This window comes from Ascaphus truei, chromosome 14 (assembly GCF_040206685.1).
Source record: "Ascaphus truei isolate aAscTru1 chromosome 14, aAscTru1.hap1, whole genome shotgun sequence".
Lineage (NCBI taxonomy): Eukaryota > Metazoa > Chordata > Amphibia > Anura > Ascaphidae > Ascaphus > Ascaphus truei.
Window position 1 is genome coordinate 27,949,310 of NC_134496.1, and position 22,566 is coordinate 27,971,875.

The window sequence follows — 22,566 nt, forward strand, 5'->3', positions numbered from 1 at the left end:
GCCGATAGGGATAATGTCTCCCCTCAGCGCGGCTCAGCACGGTCTTTTTGACCATGTCCGAGGCCTTAGTCGTTCGCCAGAATTTCACAATATAATTCTAGGGTTTCTTAATACCAGAGAGCCATGTGACGCTGTCCTTTTAAAAGGGGCGTAGTTTCCTCCTGCAAGGTACCGTAGCTAATGACAAGGGAGGGGTGTGTATGCTATTGGCTTGGCCAAGCTGGGAACACGTAAGGCTGCAGGGAGGGATTTAAATGCTATTGTACAGGTCTGTTTACAGCTCCCATAGAAACAGTAAGACGGCTACATGACAGCCCTGATCGCACTGATCCACCTGCCTCCCACACCTCACCCAGGTACTGGCAATCTCTGCACAACATCACTTTGCTTTACACTTTAAGCGATCTCTTCCTGCCCTTTCGTTCAGAAGATATAAGCGTTTGAAATATTAAGTGTCCGGTAGCCTAAAATTGAGCTTTCCCCAGAGCCCAGTGCACTGAAAGGTTACCAAGGTAACCTCGGAAATTAGACATTAAGAAAATCATGATTTTTAACTATTATTTTTTTTTTAAGAGCAAGAAAGGCTCAGTGGGTCAAGATTCTAACATTATAGGATTCTGGGGAGGATGGCTTCTTTAAAAGGGGATGTCAAAGGAACGGAGTGATTTTCCATATTGCAAGAAAAATCATCAAATACATTTTCTGACGCTTCACATACGGTCGGTATCATTATTTTGATAGCACCATATAAATCAAACGTTACACCTTGAAAGAGAGGAGCGGGACAAGATCAAATGAGTGATGTGTATTATTTGTGTGTGTGTGTGTGTGTGTGTGTGTGTATATATGTATGTATAAAAATCACAAACGAATAGACGATACCGTTCTGTGGCTAACAAAATGCTTTTATTTGTGCGAGCTTTCCAGATACACTGATCTCTTCTTCCGGCGGTGTTACTATGGATAAAGCAAGAAAGGTTTTTACTTAAAAACAGCGCATCCTGGAATGTATCTGACTCAAGCCTATTAAATCCCATACTGCACAGGGGGTAGGGATAGGCTTCAGTCACAGATACATTCCAGGATGCGCTGTTTTTAAGTAAAAACCTTTCTTGCTTTATCCATAGTAACATCGCCGGAAGAAGAGATCAGTGTATCTGGAAAGCTCGCACAAATAAAAGATTTCGTTAGCCACAGAACGGTATCGTCTATTCGTTTTTTGATTATTAAACTCGGGTAACACGGTTGTATGTATGTATGTGTATATATATATGTATATGTATATATGTGTGTGTGTGTGTGTGTGTGTGTGTGTGTGTGTGTGTGTGTGTGTGTATATTAATACAGATGGGTTAAGTGCATCAGGACATCAATGTAACATTAGCAGAAAAGTCCCTGTCTTAAAGAACGTATGATCTAATCGGTGCATGAGTAGGACACCCTTTTGGGGTGTCACAACATATGTAACTAAAGAACCTCTCTTGTGAAAAAAAAAAATCAGAGTTAATCATATTTGATTTCAAATGTGGGATGTTAAATACAATCTAGAAATATGACTTATTTCAGTGTAATTGATTGCAGAATTCAGATATAAACAGAGACTGGGGTTTAAATAGATATGCATGAGAAACCTTTGCAGATGAGAGAGGTACCCCGACTTCGGGGCAGATCCACAGAGCTCTGTTAAATCGTGGCAAATAACGTGACGTTACTTAAATAGGTAATGGCTGTGATTTTCCCTGAGTTTAACGGGTATCCACTAAGCTAATTATATACAAAAAGGAAGGCCGTTGGTTATCACATTAGAATAGGCTTACCCCATGTTAAGTTAGCACTGCCTTACATTAACCTCACATGACTCGCGTTACACCTCTTTTACCTAAGGGTGACATTAACTCCCTCCCGACACTGAAATTTGGGGTGTGGGTGAGAGACCTATTGTAGTAGAGTCCCAAGAAATATATACAGTATATCCCCTCCAAATAACACATGGAGAAACACCTGTGCTCCAAAATGATACCTGGGAGTTATGCTAATGAAATATGCAATGTATATTTAAATAACTCGCACCCCACACCGCCTAAAAGATTTCCATAAGACCTATACTGACAAGCCTAAGGACCCTTGTGATGAAGGGCTACCAGTGTCAGTCCCAACAGGACTAGTACCCACAACCTGTGTAATTCAGGGCAGCAGTTCTAGTAGTAGTACTAGTTCTAGGTGTAAGGTGTGTCATTTAACGTTTAAATATAGTTTGCATATCTCCCAGGTATCTTAAGCTGTGCACCTCCATACGGTATATTATTTGGAACGAGGTTTGAGGGGATATATAGAAGGGATATATATATATGTGTGTGTATATATATATATATATTATAGCAAAAAAAAATAGGTCGTTCTCATTTCAGTGTCTGGAGAGATATCACTTTTAGGTATGACCTAAATAATGTCAGGTTTTAACCCTGCGTTAACCTGAACAGCCTTTAGTGGATGTTCGCCTATCATGCGCACTAATGACCGGAAAACAAATACCCATACGTTATTTAAAGAGTAGCACTGAGTTAACGTTGCGTTATTTGCTTTAGTGGATAGGCGTTATAATCAACCTAACATTACACAGCTAGGGCCCAAATTGACAAAACTCCGTTAAGTGACTTACCGTCGCATTATCTAACTTAGCGTCACGCTAAGACCAGCGCTGAATCTTTAAAGGACAAGAACGTAATGTTAAGCCATGTTTTCTGCCCGTAAAGAGCAGAGCGTTAATTATAACAGCCGTGGGAATATGTAAAAGAGGGGTGTTCATAACATGGTATATCCACTAAAGTCAATTAGGGGTAACGCGGAGACGTAACGTTACGTTAGTTAGGGCATATCTAAGCCTGGTGTTAATAGGGCACGGAAATAGGGCTTTTACAGAGTCTGGATGGGTGTACTGTAACACCATCATTTATATATGTATGTATATCTTTATTTATATAGCGCCCGCAATGTACATAAGAGAGAGTGCGGGAAATTATAATACAATGAGTGCAACAAACAAAATCAAACAATAAGGCAATCTCTGCCCCGGAGAGCTTACAATCTAAGTGGTATCTTAGGAGACTTACAGAGACAGCAGGTGAGGGAATGAGATAACTGCCACCTACCACACTTAAGTTAAACACCAATTTCAGGGCCTGGATCGGAGGAACACTAAGACACACTTAACATCACGTTGTTGGAAGATAACACAACCTTACGCTAAATAATGTGACGTTAACCCTTTGCTGATGAGATGTAGTTGAACGTTGTTTTTGCATATAATTAGCTTTGAGGGTACACGTTAACCTCGGGGAACAACCAACGATCCGGATTTAGATAACGTCACATTGTGAGCCCAGATTTACTGGTGCTTTGGACCCAAGTTCCCATTGCAGGATTGAGCCTGGTGGATCGGTGAGAGGGGGTCAGAAAGACACTATGCCCGAAAAGAAGAAGAAGAAAGAAAAAGGAGTCCCCGCCTCCGACGCTTCTGTCCTGAAGAAGTTCCTGAAGACATATGAACATCACTGTGCTCAGAGCCAGAGCCTGGCCAGTCCCACCATCAGACGGGGCCTCCAAAGGTGCATCGAAAATGGGAAGAGCTACGTGAAGGTAACGTGGGGTAATTATTGACCCAAAATCTGGACAAGTGACCCGCAGTAGACTGATAATCGTGATTAAGTAACTGTTTTACATTGGAAGCTTTAAAAGCTATATAAAAGAGGGGGCAAACATGAGCAGGACACAAAGGTACTGAGGGACCTACTCGTGGGAGTTTACAATCTAGAGGGAATGAGGGACAATGTTGAAACAAAAGGCAAAATGGCTGCCCGTTGTGTGGGGCCGAGTATGACAGGATGGAGAATGGAAACTAATATATATATAAGCTGTGTTTAAAGCAGCATGCATTGGCTAAGGGTTGCTCATGTAATGTGAGCATGAGATAAAAAGTGGCACTGTGTGCTCATTTGCATGTCATTTCCCAGAATCCCTTGCTGCAGTGGAAGTGCTGTTTGCTGGGTGATAATGGTGAAAGACGGTTGCAGACCTGTCTAAGACATGCAAATGAATATACAGGAATATATTGCTTTATGCTTTACTGTGGAGGGTTTCAGTCACTTTTTTTACCCACCATAACCTTAATAGTGGTGGTATATATATATATATATATATATATATATATATATATATATATATATATATATATATATATGGATTTTTGCCCGAAAAAGACCAGAATGGCCCCTTCTGTGTATAAATAATAAACCTTTAAAATGAATGCTGAACTTTGAGGGTTAAAACTTTGTAAATGAAAAAAAATCTGTCACTTTTCCTGGAAAGTCCTGGTGAATACCTTTTCATCGATGTGTAACATGGGCAGGGAGCTAAAAGGTTATAAGAGAGAGAGCATGATGGAAGGACGGGCAGTTACATAGTTACATAGTAGATAAGGTTGAAAAAAGACGTACGTCCATCAAGTTCAACCTATGCTAAATTTAGACAACAGATACTTTATCCTATATCTATACTTACTTATTGATCCAGTTGTGAATAACATAAATATAGATACAAATCAACTCCTGGCCTGCTGAAGCCTGCTGTGTGGGTAGAACACTGTTGCTATATTAAATTATAATACAGTTTAGTAACTACTTCAATAGCTAATCTAAGAAGTGTATCAGTTATCTAATTATACTGTTATATTAGATTACAAATGCACTTCCCGCCTGATGAAGCGCCCTGTGTGGGTAGAAATGTTGTTGCTATAATATATCATATTACAGTGTAATAAATGGCTTTAATAGCTAATATAAGCAGTTCTATTAATCAGAGGGTTGCTGTCCAAAATATTTGTCTAGATGCCGATCAAACTTGCAAACCGGGATCTGTTACAGTGACAGAAACATGTAGGACCAAAGTGAACTAATGGTGACACAGTTCGTTTTGGGTCTGACCCTTTAAGAGGAATAATACGAGGTCCCGCCCTGTAAAGGGTGTGCGTTATAGACGGGACATGTTGTTTGCAATTGCAGATCGTTCTGTCGAACCCTGAGGAGCGTCCTGATGATTCTCACCACGTCCTGTTGAAGCCGCTGCTGATGACGATAAGGGACGAGCGTTACATGTCGGGGACCGACCTCTGCGTCTGGGGCACCCCCCTCAGCAACCAGGACGTCGCCAGCCTCGTAAGTCTGCAGGTGACAACGCGTTTCGCGCACTCGCCCACTTTTTGCAGCGGCGGCGGCGGCGGCGCACTATTACTGGTGGCACTAGTAAAAGCCACGCCAAGTACTACCACTTTTTTATGGTTTATTTCTTTTACAGGGCTCTGTCCCGTTTCCGCTCTTGCAGTAAATGTGGGATTGCAGTCGCATAAACTCCCATTTTATTCTATTTTTCGGGTACATTTGTATTACGTTTTAGAAGAAAAGAACAATGACACCTTATTTAACAATTAAAAAAAACATAATGAGACACTGGAAAATAGAGAACAAAATAAATGAACAATTGTTCTGAACCATTTCTCAATTTGGAACGATTTGTCAGGGTACAAAAAAAAAATAGAAGGGACCTTTGCAGCATCAATAATGAGACTTTTGTCACTTTTTCAGTGAAGGTTAAATGGCTTACATTTTTAACCCATTCCTGAAGGGTGGGGCTTGCAGTCCGAGGGGTTGGGAGGGGCTGGAGATCCACAGTGGCAGTGCAGGAGTTAACTGGAAGTATTACATTTCCCGGCTTTAATTCCAGGCGATATTACTGGAGCTGAGTGGGAGAACCTCGTACCCTTTCTGCAGATTGGATGTCCCGGGCTGTGGGATTGACCCGTGGTCCCTGCGGAGGCTGGGGAGGGCGCTCAGCCACAGTCACTTAACTGCGCTTACCCTGGATTATAACGAGTAAGCGGCGATTTACATCTAGTTATTCTAAACAGTGCTAAACTTTAGGAAGGGCCTTAAGGGGTCAGTCCCTCCCAGGACCAATGTGTACTAATGGCAGTGCCATGTTTAAGGGGTCAGTCCCTCCCAGGACCAATGTGTTCTAATGGCAGTGACATGTTTAAGGGGTCAGTCCCTCCCAGGACCAATGTGTTCTAATGGCAGTGACATGTTTAAGGGGTCAGTCCCTCCCAGGACCAATGTGTACTAATGGCAGTGCCATGTTTAAGGGGTCAGTCCCTCCCAGGACCAATGTGTTCTAATGGCAGTGACATGTTTAAGGGGTCAGTCCCTCCCAGGACCAATGTGTTCTAATGGCAGTGACATGTTTAAGGGGTCAGTCCCTCCCAGGACCAATGTGTTCTAATGGCAGTGACATGTTTAAGGGGTCAGTCCCTCCCAGGACCAATGTGTACTAATGGCAGTGCCATGTTTAAGGGGTCAGTCCCTCCCAGGACCAATGTGTTCTAATGGCAGTGCCATGTTTAAGGGGTCACATCTAGGTGACTAATGCCTTTTTTTTTTAACCAAAATCTGACACCTAAAAGTTTTTTGGAATCGTTTAAAGTTCATTTGTAAACACGGTGTGCTGAGACTTGGGAGGGTTTTGATGTCCTCTGGCTGCTCTCTGTCTGATATCACTATGTGATCAACAAGAGTTTGCACGGGCAAAGCATCTCTGGAACTCAAGGGGTTAATTAAATATTATTTTTTGAGACCGCAAAATATACATTTTCTAAGCCAAAAAACATATCCATGTTGAATCCCCCAGAAAAATAAGTTCTCTCCAAATTGTGACAGCGAAAAAACGTTTTCTTAAGTGGATTGCAGCGTTTCAGCGTTTTATGAAGAGGTTTTCCTTGTTCTGTAGGTTCCAAGATGAGGGGGTCCGAAGTCTTGTTCAGGCGTTGGAGGGGAACAAGAGGCTGGTGTCCCTGAGTCTGTGTTACTGTGATCTGGGCCCTGCCAGCGGGGCCTTGCTGGGCAACGTCGTGGCACAGACCGCCATCAGGTACCCAGAATGCTTCATTCTGCAGCGCTCACTGACACTCTCATTCTCCCACGAGAGGCGTCTCATCCGCTGAACTTCCAAACTGGAAGCGATGAGACAGTGGTGGGGAAAAAACGCTACCAGATTTATCAAAGAAAAGTAAAATCGCAGTTTTTTTTTATAAGTACAGGATTTGTTGCCTTTGCTAAATGTTGTTTTTATTATTATTATGATGATATTTGCAGCCTGGAGACTTTGAAGCATCCCCATGTTAGGGCCGGAGTAATTAACCCTTTTTGGGTGCCCCAAGCCATAGTCACGGGGTCTGGCGCTGCAGGGGTGGCTGTGTCTATGTCATGCCCAAGGAAAGCTTGTTGTTTGCGTTAGAACGCGTCCTGCGTTCCCGTGGATCCGTTTCCGGGTTTTGAGCCGTCGTGACCGCGCTGAGTTGGAGGTGCTGAGGCACTCAAAGAGCTAAACGATGACAAACCTCAACCCTGAGTCTAGAAGGTAGCCCTATTGCAGCGCAAATCCGGCATTTAACCGGCGCTGCGTTTGTAGGTAAAAAGGTTTCCGCAGTCCCACGCACAGGAAAACTGGAGTAAATGATCTGCCTTTAAATAAAGAAATGCTTTGAGAAACAAAGCATTTATCCGCTACTTGCCACTACCCCACTCTGTTAAAAATCATTTCATTGTTGGTATATGGGGTTCATTGTTTATCCTTAAAAATAAAAAATGGGAACCCTGAGACCCCACAAATGTATGCCTGCAGTGAGCCTGTGAAACCGTGTAACCCCTCCCTGCCCGGCTCAAAGGGAGTTTACAAGCTACAGGTGGTTGTGGCTTCTCAGGGTGCATACCTTAGTCCAAGCTGATGGTCCTTCCAGATAATAAGGTGTTAAAGGATAGGCGCCAGGAGTTTTGTAGTTTTGAATAAAAATAATCTTTATTAACGGTTTTAACATTTTTCTTCCTCTCAGAGGCTGGCGAGGAGGCACATTACTTATTACAGTCTATTATTATTATTATTCCATTATAACTTGAACTCTAACATCTTATCTATCACTATTAAAATATTACTGCACTTGCCTTTATCTATCACTCATTACTATATATATTTTGTTTTATCTATTAACCGCTTATCTATCTGCCATTTGTATCCCCACATACTTCTGCCCCATTAACAGAATCCCAGTCCTCACCTATGCAAGTTACCAGGGATACCTTTTCCATATCTACATATATACTGCTGTTACCCTGATCTAGTTAGCAGGGATACCTTTTCCATATCTACATAGATACTGCTGCTACCCTGACCTAGTTACCAGTTATACCTTCTATGTGTCACTATATTATTATCTCAGGTTTTCCCTCTTCAGGGGACACTGAGTTCTCTTGATTGTAATACTTGGTATAAACAGTGTACTGCATAACTAGGGCACCTACCTCATCCTGGGATACAACTGGCCTTAAACAAACATTTAAAACAATCAACTGTCCCTATCTAACTATACGTATTTACTTATATCTATTTAACTAGTTACAGTGAGCCCTCTCCTCAGTCCTTCCAGAGGTCTGAGGTAACTCTCTCCCCTCGGTAATCTTTCAGTTGGGGCGTGGCTATCACTCTGTGACTGGGCCTGCTTAGTTCTCACTCTGCCTAGTAACCCTTTGTTACTTGATTGGAACCGGGGGATTCTCTAGAACTGAACCTCACTATTTTCAGCTACGGGGACCCCCTGGTTGCTGAGATACTTACTGGGGAAGTTACTGGTATCACTTCCTGGTTTTAAAAGGGGATTTAAATGGCCGTCCAATAGGAAGTCACAACCAGTGATGTTGCAGGCTCTTATTGGCCAGAAATGTGGCAGCCATTTTGTTTTCCCTGAGGGAGATTTAAACTTGGTAACTTCACCAGTAAATATCTTGGGAGGGGAGAGCAGAGCTGAAAATGTTGGCATTTGGCTTAATAGGACCCCACGGTTCCCACCATTTAAAAAAATGGGGGCTAAGAAAAATAACAAGTGGGAGGAACGGCTCTTTCAGCAGCGTTTATCGGCACCAGGATTAATCCTTTCTTCACAGTGAATTATACCTCAACGGAAACCATTTGCAGTGCGCCGGAGCTGTGGACCTCATTACCACTATAGCGGAGTATGCACAGAGCCTGGCGCCGGAGGAGCGGCCTGAGGTGGGCATCGGCCTGGCTCATCGGATCCTCGAAGGTAAAACACCCACTCTCAGACACGCAGCCACTCTCAGACACGCAGCCACTCTCAGACACGCAACCACTCTCAGACACGCAGCCACTCTCAGACACGCAGCCACTCTCAGACACGCAGCCACTCTCAGACACGCAGCCACTCTCAGACACGCAGCCACTCTCAGACACGCAGCCACTCTCAGACACGCAGCCACTCTCAGACACGCAGCCACTCTCAGACACGCAGCCACTCTCAGACACGCAGCCACTCTCAGACACGCAGCCACTCTCAGACACGCAGCCACTCTCAGACACGCAGCCACTCTCGGACACACAGCCACTCTCAGACACGCAGCCACTCTCAGACACAGCGATACAAATTAAACACGAATGTAAAAACCACAAAAACTATTTATTGATGGAAATTATTAGTGAGACGGATGAGCCTGTTTTTCACTACACATCTTTTCAAATCTCGGAACCAAACTGGATACAGCCACCCTCATTTCCTGTTCCACGTTGATTTTCGCACGGTATTTGCTTTTTATCACAGCGACCGCCGAAAACCCAGCTTCGCACAAATATGATGTTGCAAATGGTATTAAGATTCGCTGAGCTTTACCACTTAACAGCGGATATTCATCTTTTACTGATAGCCAAAATTCAGTAATATCCACGCTGCCAAATTTGGTCTTCAGTGTATTGTCGCAAGATAGCTCAATAAGATTTTCTTCTTCTAAAGAAGTAAATTCAGGTGGAGCTTGGGCTTTGAATGGGTCTTGAATCCATGCGAATTTGTCAATATCATCTTCCTCCTGAAAGTATTTTTCAAACCACTTGATAACCTGCGATAGGTGATCTTCAAAAACAGATTTAGAGAAATCAACTTCATTGGCGATCACAAACTGCTGCAACAAGGGGAAACAATCTTTGCCACCGTCTTCATTCATATTTCTTCTCCACATTAGTCATTTTTTTCTGAAAGCAGAAATCTTCCCAGCCAATGTCAAAGTCTGCATGTTGCCTCCCTGTAGGGAGAGATTCAACGCATTTAACTTGTCAAAGATATCACACGAGTATGCTAGTTGCACCAAAAAAATCAGTTTCCACGAAGTGTTTGGCATACTCGTGTTTTTCTTCTTCAAGAAAAATGTAAATTTCTTGCCGTAATTGAAACGTACGGGATAAGAAATTGCCACGTGAGAGCCATCGTGAGTGGCAGTAGTACAACAAAGATGTGTATTCGGCTCCAATACCCTCACACAATTTTTTGAAAAACCTTGATTTCAATGGCCGAGTTTTTATAAAATTTTGCACATTCACCACACGTTCTAAAACCGTATTCGGCGGAGGACTCAAATACGTTGATGCGAGTGCTTCTCTGTGAATGATGCAATGGGTCCACATTGAATACGGAGCTTTCTTTCGAATAAGCGCCTGTAATCCTCCGTAACGACCAGACATCGAACGACCACCGTCAGTACAGACACCAACGCACTTTGTCCAGTCCAAATTATTTTCAACAGTAAATGTATCCAGGATCTCGAACAAGTCTTGAGCTTTTGTACCTGCAGTAATACTTTTACAAAAGAGAAGGTCTTCCACAATGTCATTGCCATCTAAGAACCTTACATAGCAAATCAAATGTGCATCCTTATTATTGTCCGTGGCCTCATCCAGCTGCAAGCCAAATTCCTTCCCTTTTATTTTTTCACTTAACTGATCATTGAGATCCTGCGCCATGTGCTCAATTCTGCGACTGACAGTATTGTTAGACAAAGGCACATTTGAAAGCAATTTCCCCGCAGATTCGCCGATCATAATGTTCACCAGATCTATAGCAGCCGGTAGAATTAGTTGTTCTGCGATAGTATGGGGCTTTTTACACTTCGCAACTCCATATGCAACCTTGTATGATGCTAGCAAAGCATTGTTTGGTATTGATAAATGGTGAGAAAATGTACCTTGCTGTTGTTTTAATTCTTTCACCTTTCTGGCAAAGATGTCGCGAGGTTTACCAACCATGTTTGAATGCTTGGTTTCTAAATGGCGTTTTAGCTTACTCGGAAGCATGCACTCTGGCGCCAAAGTCTTCAAACACAGTACACACTGCGTTTTTTCTTCACCGTTGACATTTGTTAATGTAAAGCCAAAATCCAAATAACTGTCGTCATATTTACGATATTTCCACTTCTTTAAACACCCGCCACTAGTTTGTGGTGCATCGTCTTCATTTTCGGTCCTAGCCCGCTTATTACACTTCAGTAAAAACTTCTCCATTTTTAATCAGTTTTCTTCCTCCAGATGTAGTATCGGCAGCCTTACAATATTAGAGACTGCCGTTTTTTTAGATAATAGTACTGCCTTACTTCATGCTAGTACTTTTTTCTGCAGGAATTTACCCATACAGACTGTAGCCATTATACCGTGTGATTTTGTGTAGTGTTTCTCACAGTTTTCTTCCCCATTTACTCAAATGTGGAGGTTCTTTTGGTATGTAATTAGGGGGTGGCCCTGGACTTCTTTACCACACCCCTCTGTACAACTATTATTTTATCATTGAATAAATTGATTATAATAGACAACATCACTTCTACCAGGTCTATCTGAGGGCGTTCACGAGGGAATCTTTTGTGTGTTTGTCTTACTATCCCCTTGTCCCTTTTTGCACCAGAGATGACCTCTGATTATTTTCACATACAGGCATACCTCGCATTAACGTACGCAATGGGACCGGAGCATGTATGTAAAGCGAAAATGTACTTAAAGTGAAGCACTACCTTTTCCCCACTTATTGATGCATGTACTGTTCTGCAATCGTCATATACGTGCATAACTGATGTAAATAACGCATTTGTAACAGGCTCTATAATCTCCCCATTTGCGCACAGCTTTGGTACAGGTAGGGAGCCGGTATTGCTGTTCAGGACGTGCTGACAGGCGCATGCGTGAGCTGCCGTTTACCTATTGGGCGATATGTACTTACTCGCGAGTGTACTTAATGTGAGTGTCCTTAAAGCGAGGTATGCCTGTACTCTATTGTACTGCAGCTGATGCGGGAGCTTTCCCCCCTCTTCCCCTTGTTCTTTTTTAAGGTTCTTTGAAGCCAATCGCTGACACACAACGGAGGGGGGGGGGGGGTGTGTAGGGGTAGCAGCTTGCTTATAAAACACACAATTTAAAAATCAGGTAAAAACACCCTGTATTTTTTTAGCATTTGGAAGACATTTTTAGGGGCCAGCAAGGCAGTGAGACGGTTAAAACAAAGTGGGGTGGGGAAGAGCTAACATTAGCCCTTGAACTGGCTTCCTTCGTTATATTTTGTATCTGTCCAGGTGCCCACGTGTGGGATCCTGTAGGTTACTGTCACCAATCAGTCAGGAAGCTCGGGAGGAGCCATTTTCCGCCCCTTATTCCCCAGTGATAAAAGTTACAATCTGCATTATTTTATAACAATATTTGACACACGATACAGATAATTTAGTGGGACTCCACAGGTAATAACATAAGTGTTAACATATGTTATAACCAGTGGTCGAGAAATCACCAAAAAATCTACTCGACGAACAAAAAAATCTACTCGCCACCTAGTACCACACGTGTGATGCTTGGGCCAATAGGAGCTCGCCACGATGTTTAATCCACTCGCCCGGGGCGTGCAAATGTATAGGTTTGTCGAACACTGGTTATAACATATCCCAGTGTACGCTCCTATGTACAGCGCTACGTTCACTGTTGGTGCTATGTAAAGAAAAATATATTCTTAATAATAAATGCCACTACATATTTCTTTGCCTGTAACGCATGATGTGCCGGTAGGGGTGGACATGTACAAACCTTTCATTTTCTTGTTATATAGTTTATCTCTGTGCAATGGGAATACGGTGAGGTGTTTTTTTTGGGGTTAAAGAGGAGAATTCACACCCCGGTGGAAATTGATTTCTTCCCTTATTTCAAAGTGCAGGTGTTCACACGGCAGTATCGGAGGGGCCGGCGGATGGGGGAAAAGACGCAGTTTTACCCGCGCCGAACTTCAGCAAGAGAAAGAACAGGCGAAAAGGTACAGGTGACTCCCGGCACTGTTCATTCACTCTTGGTCTGCGGCCAGGGTAGGAGGGCGCTCGAAGGCCGTGACGTCAGGCGCTGGGCGATTCCTAATTGGCCGTTCAGGGGGGGGGGGGGAGGCACGGCTATGATGTCGCAGAGCTGGTTCGCCCTCATTGGGCGAACCGCTCACGTGACACGCCAGCGAGCGGGTAAATCAAATTGACTTGTCTCGCCAAGCAGCTGAGCGCCGTGCACGCACGTATGCAACTTGGACACAACAATTTACTTTAATTGTTGTGATCGCGCGCTTGCTCGCGAATGAGCGAGCAAGCACTCAGCCTGGACGAGGCCTTAGATTGTCAGTTCTGCAACCCAGAGGTTTCTTACTGAAAATGTTTACTTTTATGTTACATGCAGGTATTTTGTAAAATACTACCCAATAACACAAACACACACACACACACACACACACACACACACACACACATAAATGAATGAAGATCTGCACGTGTGTGCATATATATTTTTTATTTATATAGCGCCAATAATGTACATGAAGCTTTGCAACATTACAATACCAGGTAAATAAATGACAAACAATGGGGATAAGTGCAACAGGTAAATTACAACATAAGGCAAAGGGAGATCCTGTCCCAAAGAGCTTACACTCTAAGTGGCATGTTGCGATGCTTTCAGACACACTAGGAGTGGATGTTCTTTATTAAAAGTGCAGCCAGGGAGGTCAAGGGCATCTGGAGGACGTAGTGGACGATTTAATGAGCTTCTTTTAAGAGATTAATTTTCAGCTGGGCTTTGAATGCGGAAAGCGAAGGTGCTTCGTGCAAATTGAGTGGGAGAGCGTTCCCTATGTAGGGAGAGATTAGTGAGAGAGGTTTAAGACGAGTGAGGGCTGTAGAGGTAAAAAGTGCAAAGACGACTCCTTGGGTAGAGAGTAAGGCCTCGTCCCCCCTGCTCGCGGCTGCGCGCGTTACGGTGCAAACAAGTTACGGCCCGCTATGGGGCTCGCCCTAGTCACTGCCTGCGCACGCCTGCAGAAAGCGCGATGCGCGACCACCTTTGCCAAAGTACAAGAAATGTGTCTGTTGGAGCGGCGGCCGAGCACTGGCTACGTCATGGCGGCGATTAAGCCAATGAGGGCGAACCAGCTGCGTCCCAGACCACAGATCGCGGCTGAAACTGGTGCACGTGCCGCGAGGCGCTCCGACGCGCACATGCTCGCAGTGACTGGGGCCGTGGCCTTAGGGTGTGGTGTGTACCATGTGTTGGTGATATTGTGTATTTTCTGCCTGTCGCCTTTTAAGATGGCAGCTGGCTTCACTGAAGGCATTAATGACCCGTCAGGGCTGAGCATATTAGATACATTTCAGCTGCAATGGGGGAGCATGCTGACCAGAAAAGGTCATTCTCACAACCAGAATATTAATGTCTCATAGGATCAAAGCGGAAGCAGAAGGCAGCCCCTGAGCCGGGACCCTGGGTACGGAAATTACACCTGGCTGACAACGGGATAGACGGAAGGGGAGAGGAAGGCGAGATCGGGGTTCTGGGACTCACCCAATTGTTGAGCTGGTGAGTACTGAGGGGGGTAAAATCCTCAGGTGAGTGGGGGTCAAAACTCTGGGGCCGGGTGGGAGATCCAGATGGGCAGTCGGCAGGTGCGGGTCTGTGGGAGGGGCGGAAGGCAGATCTGCAGGGCAGAGGTGGCAGGGAGATCTGGTGGAGATAGTGAGATGCGTGGGAGGCAGTTGACTGGGAAGGGTATCAGGATGAGTGTCCCAGACATCCAGTTGAGCAGGATTGGGACATACCATTGGTAAACCAAAGGGAAGTGTGGGGTGAGAAGCAGGGGAAGAGGGGGGGGGGGGAGTGGTGTGCGGGCGCTCATTTTTGTGTTAACATTTTTATCCTTTCACATTGCATTGTGTATTATTAAGCCTATGATAGTAATAATCCCTCAGGACAGGGCATTAGTGGGTTCAACTCTTCTACCCTGGTCATTAATGGACACTTAATCAAATAATCAAATAAAATACCAATATGAAATAAAAAATCAAATAATCCAGCTAAATCCTCCCAAGTGTAGTTAGCAACAGAGAAGCAGCGCACAGCCGAAAGGGAGTCTGGGTCTAGGTTGATAGAAAAAATATCCTTTATTAAGAAGACGCGCTGTAAGGAGATTTAAAAAAAAACTCCTACGCGTTTGTACTACTTTATCAAGGAGTAACATTGGGGATTGGGGGGGTGTGGGGGTTGTTCATCCACCGTTGCCTTCAGGGAATATTTGTATTATCGCCAAATATTGGCAAAGACTGCTCGCTAAAAAGCAATATTTATTCATGAGGGTCATATGACCTTATCACCCACTTCTACATTGAATACTGTTTATAGTCACTTATATTTATTAAATATTGGTCTGGTACTTGAGCACCCATAACCACTCGGTGTTGAACAAATCCTCCCAAGTGATGGACGTCATGGTTTCCCGGTGTGTGCCGGATGTCATGTAAGGCTCAGCCGGTGGCAGGGACCGTGAGGTGACAGCAGGACAGGGTCTGACTTTGTAGCAGGTGCTAGGGACACATCCTTTGAAGTGGGTAAACCTGGTTCGAACCCCAGGATCTGCGGCCCTTTTGACCTTGAATTGGTAACTTTGGGCCTCATGCAGTAAGCCCCGATAAGGCTTTTTCGGCATTTTATAGCCGTTTTTTGCCCTCCTGATTCAGTAAGCCCCGATAAGTGGGAATTATCGGCAACTTTTCTTCCGAAAATTTTTTTTTCGCCACCCGGCTGCCGATAAGCCACTTATCGGGACTTTTTTTTCCCGCCTGAATTCAGTAAGCCCCGATCAGCTTTTTGGTGCTGATCGGCAGGCCAGATTGGAGATTTTATGGCCAATCCAGCCCGCCAACTAAAGTTGGCAACTTGCTGAAGGAGAAGCATCGGCAAGGGCGACACTTAGGAAAAATCAGCCCTTTTTCCTGCCTGTGATTGATGCTGGGGGTCTCCGGAGCTGATATCCGCACCGGAGCCCCCCGGCATGCATCCGAGGCAGGAAAAAGGCATTTAAAAGCCACTTCATTACCTTAGCGGCTAACCGCTAAGGCAATGAAGGGGTTAACCCACCGTGCCAGCGTTATTGTGGGTAGCGGGGATGGGTGAGGGGGTATTTGGCCCTGGGTGTGAGTTTAGGACTTGCGGGGGGGATGCGGGGGCACTTAACCCCTTCACGACCGTAGCGGTTAATACCGCTACGGTCCTGAAGGGGTTAAGGCCTCCCGCTACCCACCCGCAAGCCCTAAACAACCACCGTTGGGGCTAATGCCCCCTTCACACACCCCCACTACCCACAATAATAAAAAAAACACACCCCAGCCCCACAATAACGAATTAAATAAATAATTAAATAATTATATATATATATATATATATATATATATATATATATATATATACCCAACAACACCTATACCCCCCTAACATACAGTATAGTAATGGGCAGAATGACTATTATCCACAAATGGATAATAGTGCAGTTGTCCATTTACAATACATACACAACAATAAAGACTTTAAATACATATAGCACTCACCCATGTCCCACTGCCACGATGAAGGCCATCCTCATCTTCATCCTGCCCATGCCCCATCCGCTTCTGCAAAACAAACACAAGAATTACAACATCCAAATTAATGTCCCCTAACCCCTTAATCACCATAGCGGTTATTAACCGCTACAGTTATTAAGGGGTTAAGCCACCATCACCCACATACCCTCCCCCACAAAGCCCCCCAACCACCCTCACCCAATACCCACAGGGGAGTCCTACCAAATACCCTTGGGCCTAATACCCCCTCCCCCAGCACATACAGTACAATAATGTGCCAAATAACTATTATCCACATAGGGATAATACATTATTTGGCCATTATTAAACACATTCAATAACGTTAAAATGTAAAGAAACTTGTACTAACCTCATCAATAAGAAGTCTCCGTCGCCAGCATCATCCTTGGGGTCCGTTGCCAACATTAGAAATAGCCACAACATTTCAATATCATTAACATAACACTGAACCCCTTAATCACCTTATCGGGTACTAACCTGAAAGGTAATTAAGGGGTGAAGCCATCCTGCAATGCCTACAACAGTTATGCATAACATCCTCAGTGAAATAAAAACCAATTGCCTAACCAAATTCCATTTAATCATTCAATCTGTAGGCTCACATGCCTCATAAAACATTGCATTTACAGTGTATACATGTAGCATAACATGTAAACTGCATGTACACGCTGCAAATCAATGTTAACAATACAATAATGCCACTCAAATCGCCATACATCACAAGAAGTATATTATTTAATACAATAAACTCACCATCAATGAATTACCACACATCAATTACATCACTAAACAATTAAAATACCATCCATACCAATTACACAATGAACTAAAGCTATCCTAACAGAGAACAACTTCAAAACATAGTCAAAAGTACACCAACAATTACAATATAATAAAGCAAGGCTTTCCATATCCTACTGTACGGCCTGGAAGCCCAAAACTTACATCTGTCTAAAAATAAAATACATTTAGCACACATCAATGCATAGCCACAATGATTAACAATACAGAATTAGAAGCTTTAACAACACTATCATTTCTTACCCTGTATATATATCTGTACACATACATACAGACATACATACAGTGGGAAGAAATGATATGCATTGTAAAAAATGAAAACATGAAAAAGCAACACAAAAAACAGTTACATTAAGTACATTTCTTTATTTAACTTACCATTACTTGCCCCCACCGACTCCCGTTGATCAGCTTACTCACGAACCAATCCACGACACCATCAACGACACCATCCAGGAACAAATCCACGACACAATCCAGGAACAAATCCACGAACCAAACCAGGAACCAATCCAAGAACAAGTGCAGGAACCAATCCAGGAAGCAAGCCACGAAGAAATCCAAGAAACAATCCACGACACGATCCAGGAACAGGAACCCATAAAAGAAAAAAAACATAACAAATTAAACATTAAAATAATAAAACATGACAATCAAGGGTTGTACTAGTTTTATTCTTAGTGAATCTGTATTACAATACCTTGTTCCGGGGTCTTCTTGACGTCCGGTGCCACGCCCTGGTCTTCAATCTTCAGGAGGAGGTCCGTCCTCCTCGGCATCTGCCTTCAAAATGAGACGACATAGGCTTTTATAGGCCTATGACGTCACATTTGTCGTCATATGGTTCCCACGGCCCTGATTGGGCCGTGAAAACCATGTGTTTTGGCCGATGTAAAAAAATTGATGACGTCACTTAAAGGCAATGCCAGCACAGCCAATCAGAATGGCTTTGCTGCTATTGCCTTTAAGAAAACGTCATGAAATGACACATGGCCGGACTCACATGGTAAGCCAGCCAATCAGAGCGTGGGAACTCCATCCCTACTCTGATTGGTTCAAGTACCATGTGAGTCCGGCCATGTGTCATTTCATGACGTTTTCTTAAAGGCAATAGCAGCAAAGCCATTCTGATTGGCTGTGCTGGCATTGCCTTTAAGTGACGTCATCAATTTTTTTACATCGGCCAAAACACATGGTTTTCACGGCCCAATCAGGGCCGTGGGAACCATATGACGACAAATGTGACGTCATAGGCCTATAAAAGCCTATGTCGTCTCATTTTGAAGGCAGATGCCGAGGAGGACGGACCTCCTCCTGAAGATTGAAGACCAGGGCGTGGCACCGGACGTCAAGAAGACCCCGGAACAAGGTATTGTAATACAGATTCACTAAGAATAAAACTAGTACAACCCTTGATTGTCATGTTTTATTATTTTAATGTTTAATTTGTTATGTTTTTTTTCTTTTATGGGTTCCTGTTCCTGGATCGTGTCGTGGATTGTTTCTTGGATTTCTTCGTGGCTTGCTTCCTGGATTGATTCCTGCACTTGTTCTTGGATTGGTTCCTGGTTTGGTTCGTGGATTTGTTCCTGGATTGTGTCGTGGATTTGTTCCTGGATGGTGTCGTGGATGGTGTCGTGGATTGGTTCGTGAGTAAGCTGATCAACGGGAGTCGGTGGGGGCAAGTAATGGTAAGTTAAATAAAGAAATGTACTTAATGTAACTGTTTTTTGTGTTGCTTTTTCATGTTTTCATTTTTTACAATGCATATCATTTCTTCCCACTGTATGTATGTCTGTATGTATGTGTACAGATATATATACAGGGTAAGAAATGATAGTGTTGTTAAAGCTTCTAATTCTGTATTGTTAATCATTGTGGCTATGCATTGATGTGTGCTAAATGTATTTTATTTTTAGACAGATGTAAGTTTTGGGCTTCCAGGCCGTACAGTAGGATATGGAAAGCCTTGCTTTATTATATTGTAATTGTTGGTGTACTTTTGACTATGTTTTGAAGTTGTTCTCTGTTAGGATAGCTTTAGTTCATTGTGTAATTGGTATGGATGGTATTTTAATTGTTTAGTGATGTAATTGATGTGTGGTAATTCATTGATGGTGAGTTTATTGTATTAAATAATATACTTCTTGTGATGTATGGCGATTTGAGTGGCATTATTGTATTGTTAACATTGATTTGCAGCGTGTACATGCAGTTTACATGTTATGCTACATGTATACACTGTAAATGCAATGTTTTATGAGGCATGTGAGCCTACAGATTGAATGATTAAATGGAATTTGGTTAGGCAATTGGTTTTTATTTCACTGAGGATGTTATGCATAACTGTTGTAGGCATTGCAGGATGGCTTCACCCCTTAATTACCTTTCAGGTTAGTACCCGATAAGGTGATTAAGGGGTTCAGTGTTATGTTAATGATATTGAAATGTTGTGGCTATTTCTAATGTTGGCAACGGACCCCAAGGATGATGCTGGCGACGGAGACTTCTTATTGATGAGGTTAGTACAAGTTTCTTTACATTTTAACGTTATTGAATGTGTTTAATAATGGCCAAATAATGTATTATCCCTATGTGGATAATAGTTATTTGGCACATTATTGTACTGTATGTGCTGGGGGAGGGGGTATTAGGCCCAAGGGTATTTGGTAGGACTCCCCTGTGGGTATTGGGTGAGGGTGGTTGGGGGGCTTTGTGGGGGAGGGTATGTGGGTGATGGTGGCTTAACCCCTTAATAACTGTAGCGGTTAATAACCGCTATGGTGATTAAGGGGTTAGGGGACATTAATTTGGATGTTGTAATTCTTGTGTTTGTTTTGCAGAAGCGGATGGGGCATGGGCAGGATGAAGATGAGGATGGCCTTCATCGTGGCAGTGGGACATGGGTGAGTGCTATATGTATTTAAAGTCTTTATTGTTGTGTATGTATTGTAAATGGACAACTGCACTATTATCCATTTGTGGATAATAGTCATTCTGCCCATTACTATACTGTATGTTGTGTATTGATGCTATGTTTATTGGGGGCATTTGTCCCCAATAAACATGCTACTATGCGTTAACCCCTTCATTGCCTTAGCGGCTATCCGCTATGGTAATGAAGCAGCATTAATGTATTTTAATAATATTGTGCGGAAGCAGGAGGCCCCCTGAGCTGAAGCGCATTTATTTGTGGCTCAGAGACCCCCTGCCTCCCGAGTTACAGGCCCCGGTTTGGGCCATCGGTTACAGTGTGGACGCCATGTTTATTGCGGGGACGCTATAAACATGGCGGCGACACTGCCACCCGATGACACATACCGGGGCCTGTAACTCGGGAAGCAGGGGGTCCCTGCTCCACAAAGCAATGCGGTTCAGCTCAGGGGACCCCCTGCTCACTGTACAGTATAATTAAAAAGACATTCATGCTGCTTCATTACCGTTGCACATAGCCGCCAAGGTAAGGAACGAGTCTTTATTGATGTGTGTGTGTTTTATTTATACTGTACATGTGCAGAGGGTCTCCGGAGCAGAACAGCGTTGGTTTGAGGTCCGGGGACCCCCTGCCCCCCGAGATACAGGCCCCTTTATGGGGTGCCGGTATCCCTCTGGTTTGTTTACAGGTCGCGGTCACGTGATCGGGACCTTTAAACGCCGAGGGATACCGGCACCTCATAAAGGGGCCTGTATCTCGGGGGGCAGGGGGTTCCCGGACCTCAAACCAACGCGGTTCAGCTCCGAAGACCCCCTGCACATGTACACTATGAATAAAAGTTGTTTTTAAATACTTTTTTTGGTGCCGAAGTTTGCGCTGAGAGAGCGGCTTGTCTCTCTCAGCTGCAAACATCTATCGGCACCAAAGGCTTATCGGGAGCCTTATCGGGAGCCCTTCTGTATCGCCACAGCTCATCGGCAGATTTGCTTTCGCAGTGCTTCAGCAATGATCGGAAGGATTCGGCCCTTACTGAATACTGCGAGGGCAAATCGCCCAAAAAAAACATTTTCGCAATTCGTGCCGAAAATTTTGTATCGGGGCTTACTGCATGAGGCCCTTTATCTCTCTGTGCGTCAGGCACCAACATTAGATTGTCAGCTCTGCAGGGCAGGCACTCATTGCACCCCAACCGTAGCTCCCTCTATGCCCCATGACACTGCACAGGGAGACAATGATGCAGCCACCTCTGGGGTGGAATTCTGCACGATGGCTTCCAATGGGGAGAGCACAAGGTAAAAATAATATTGTTACCCAAACACAGGCAAGAAAAAAATAAAAGTATTTTTCCCACCCCAGACCGGGGTCACGTGTAAAGGTGTCTTAGGTCAGAATGGAACTCGCCTTTAATCCGTTGCGTTCTTGCTCATCCAGTCTCATCCGCTACTCCGAACAACTGTCGGAACTCGACTTGGATGACAACTGCTTGGGAGAGCGTCCTGCTGACGATATCCTGGGTGCTCTGACCGACCGGAACAAAGGTAGGGGAGGGCAGACGATAAAATGAACCACAGGGGCACAGCACGTCACTGCTCTCTGGCAGAGAAGGAGTTAATAGACTTTCCCCTCTCTCCCCCCCCCTCTCCTTCCCTCCCCCCTCTCTCCATCCCTCCCCCCTCTCTCCATCCCTCCTTAACCCTTCTGCCTCCCCCTTCTCCTCCCATCCTTTTCCCCCTTCCGTTTCTCCCCCCTCCACCCCCTTTCCCTCCCCCACCCCCTTTCCCACCCCCTCTCTCCTTTTCCCCACCCCCTCTCTCCTTTCCCCATCCCCCTTTCCCCCTCCCCCTTTCCCCCTCCCCCTCTCTCATTTCCTCCTCCCCCTTTCCCCCTCCCCCCTCTCTCCTTTCCTCCTCCTCCTTTCCCCCTCCCCCCTCTCTCCTTTCCCCTCACCTCTCTCCTTTCCCGCTCTCTCCTTTCACC

The 22,566-nt window shown here is 44.2% G+C and overlaps 1 protein-coding gene across 1 annotated transcript; it reads left to right on the plus strand.

The window, feature by feature from the left end:
- The first annotated feature begins 249 nt into the window (after positions 1-249).
- Positions 250-22,160, plus strand: LOC142465853 (uncharacterized). The gene is made up of 9 exons (XM_075570223.1): positions 250-356; positions 3,408-3,636; positions 5,058-5,210; positions 5,776-5,924; positions 6,835-6,975; positions 9,042-9,181; positions 13,124-13,219; positions 14,661-14,796; positions 22,021-22,160. The coding sequence occupies exons 2-9, from the start codon at positions 3,463-3,465 to the stop codon at positions 22,151-22,153; spliced, it is 1,122 nt and encodes a 373-aa protein (XP_075426338.1). The 5' UTR covers positions 250-356; positions 3,408-3,462; the 3' UTR covers positions 22,154-22,160.
- The last annotated feature ends 406 nt before the right edge of the window (positions 22,161-22,566 follow it).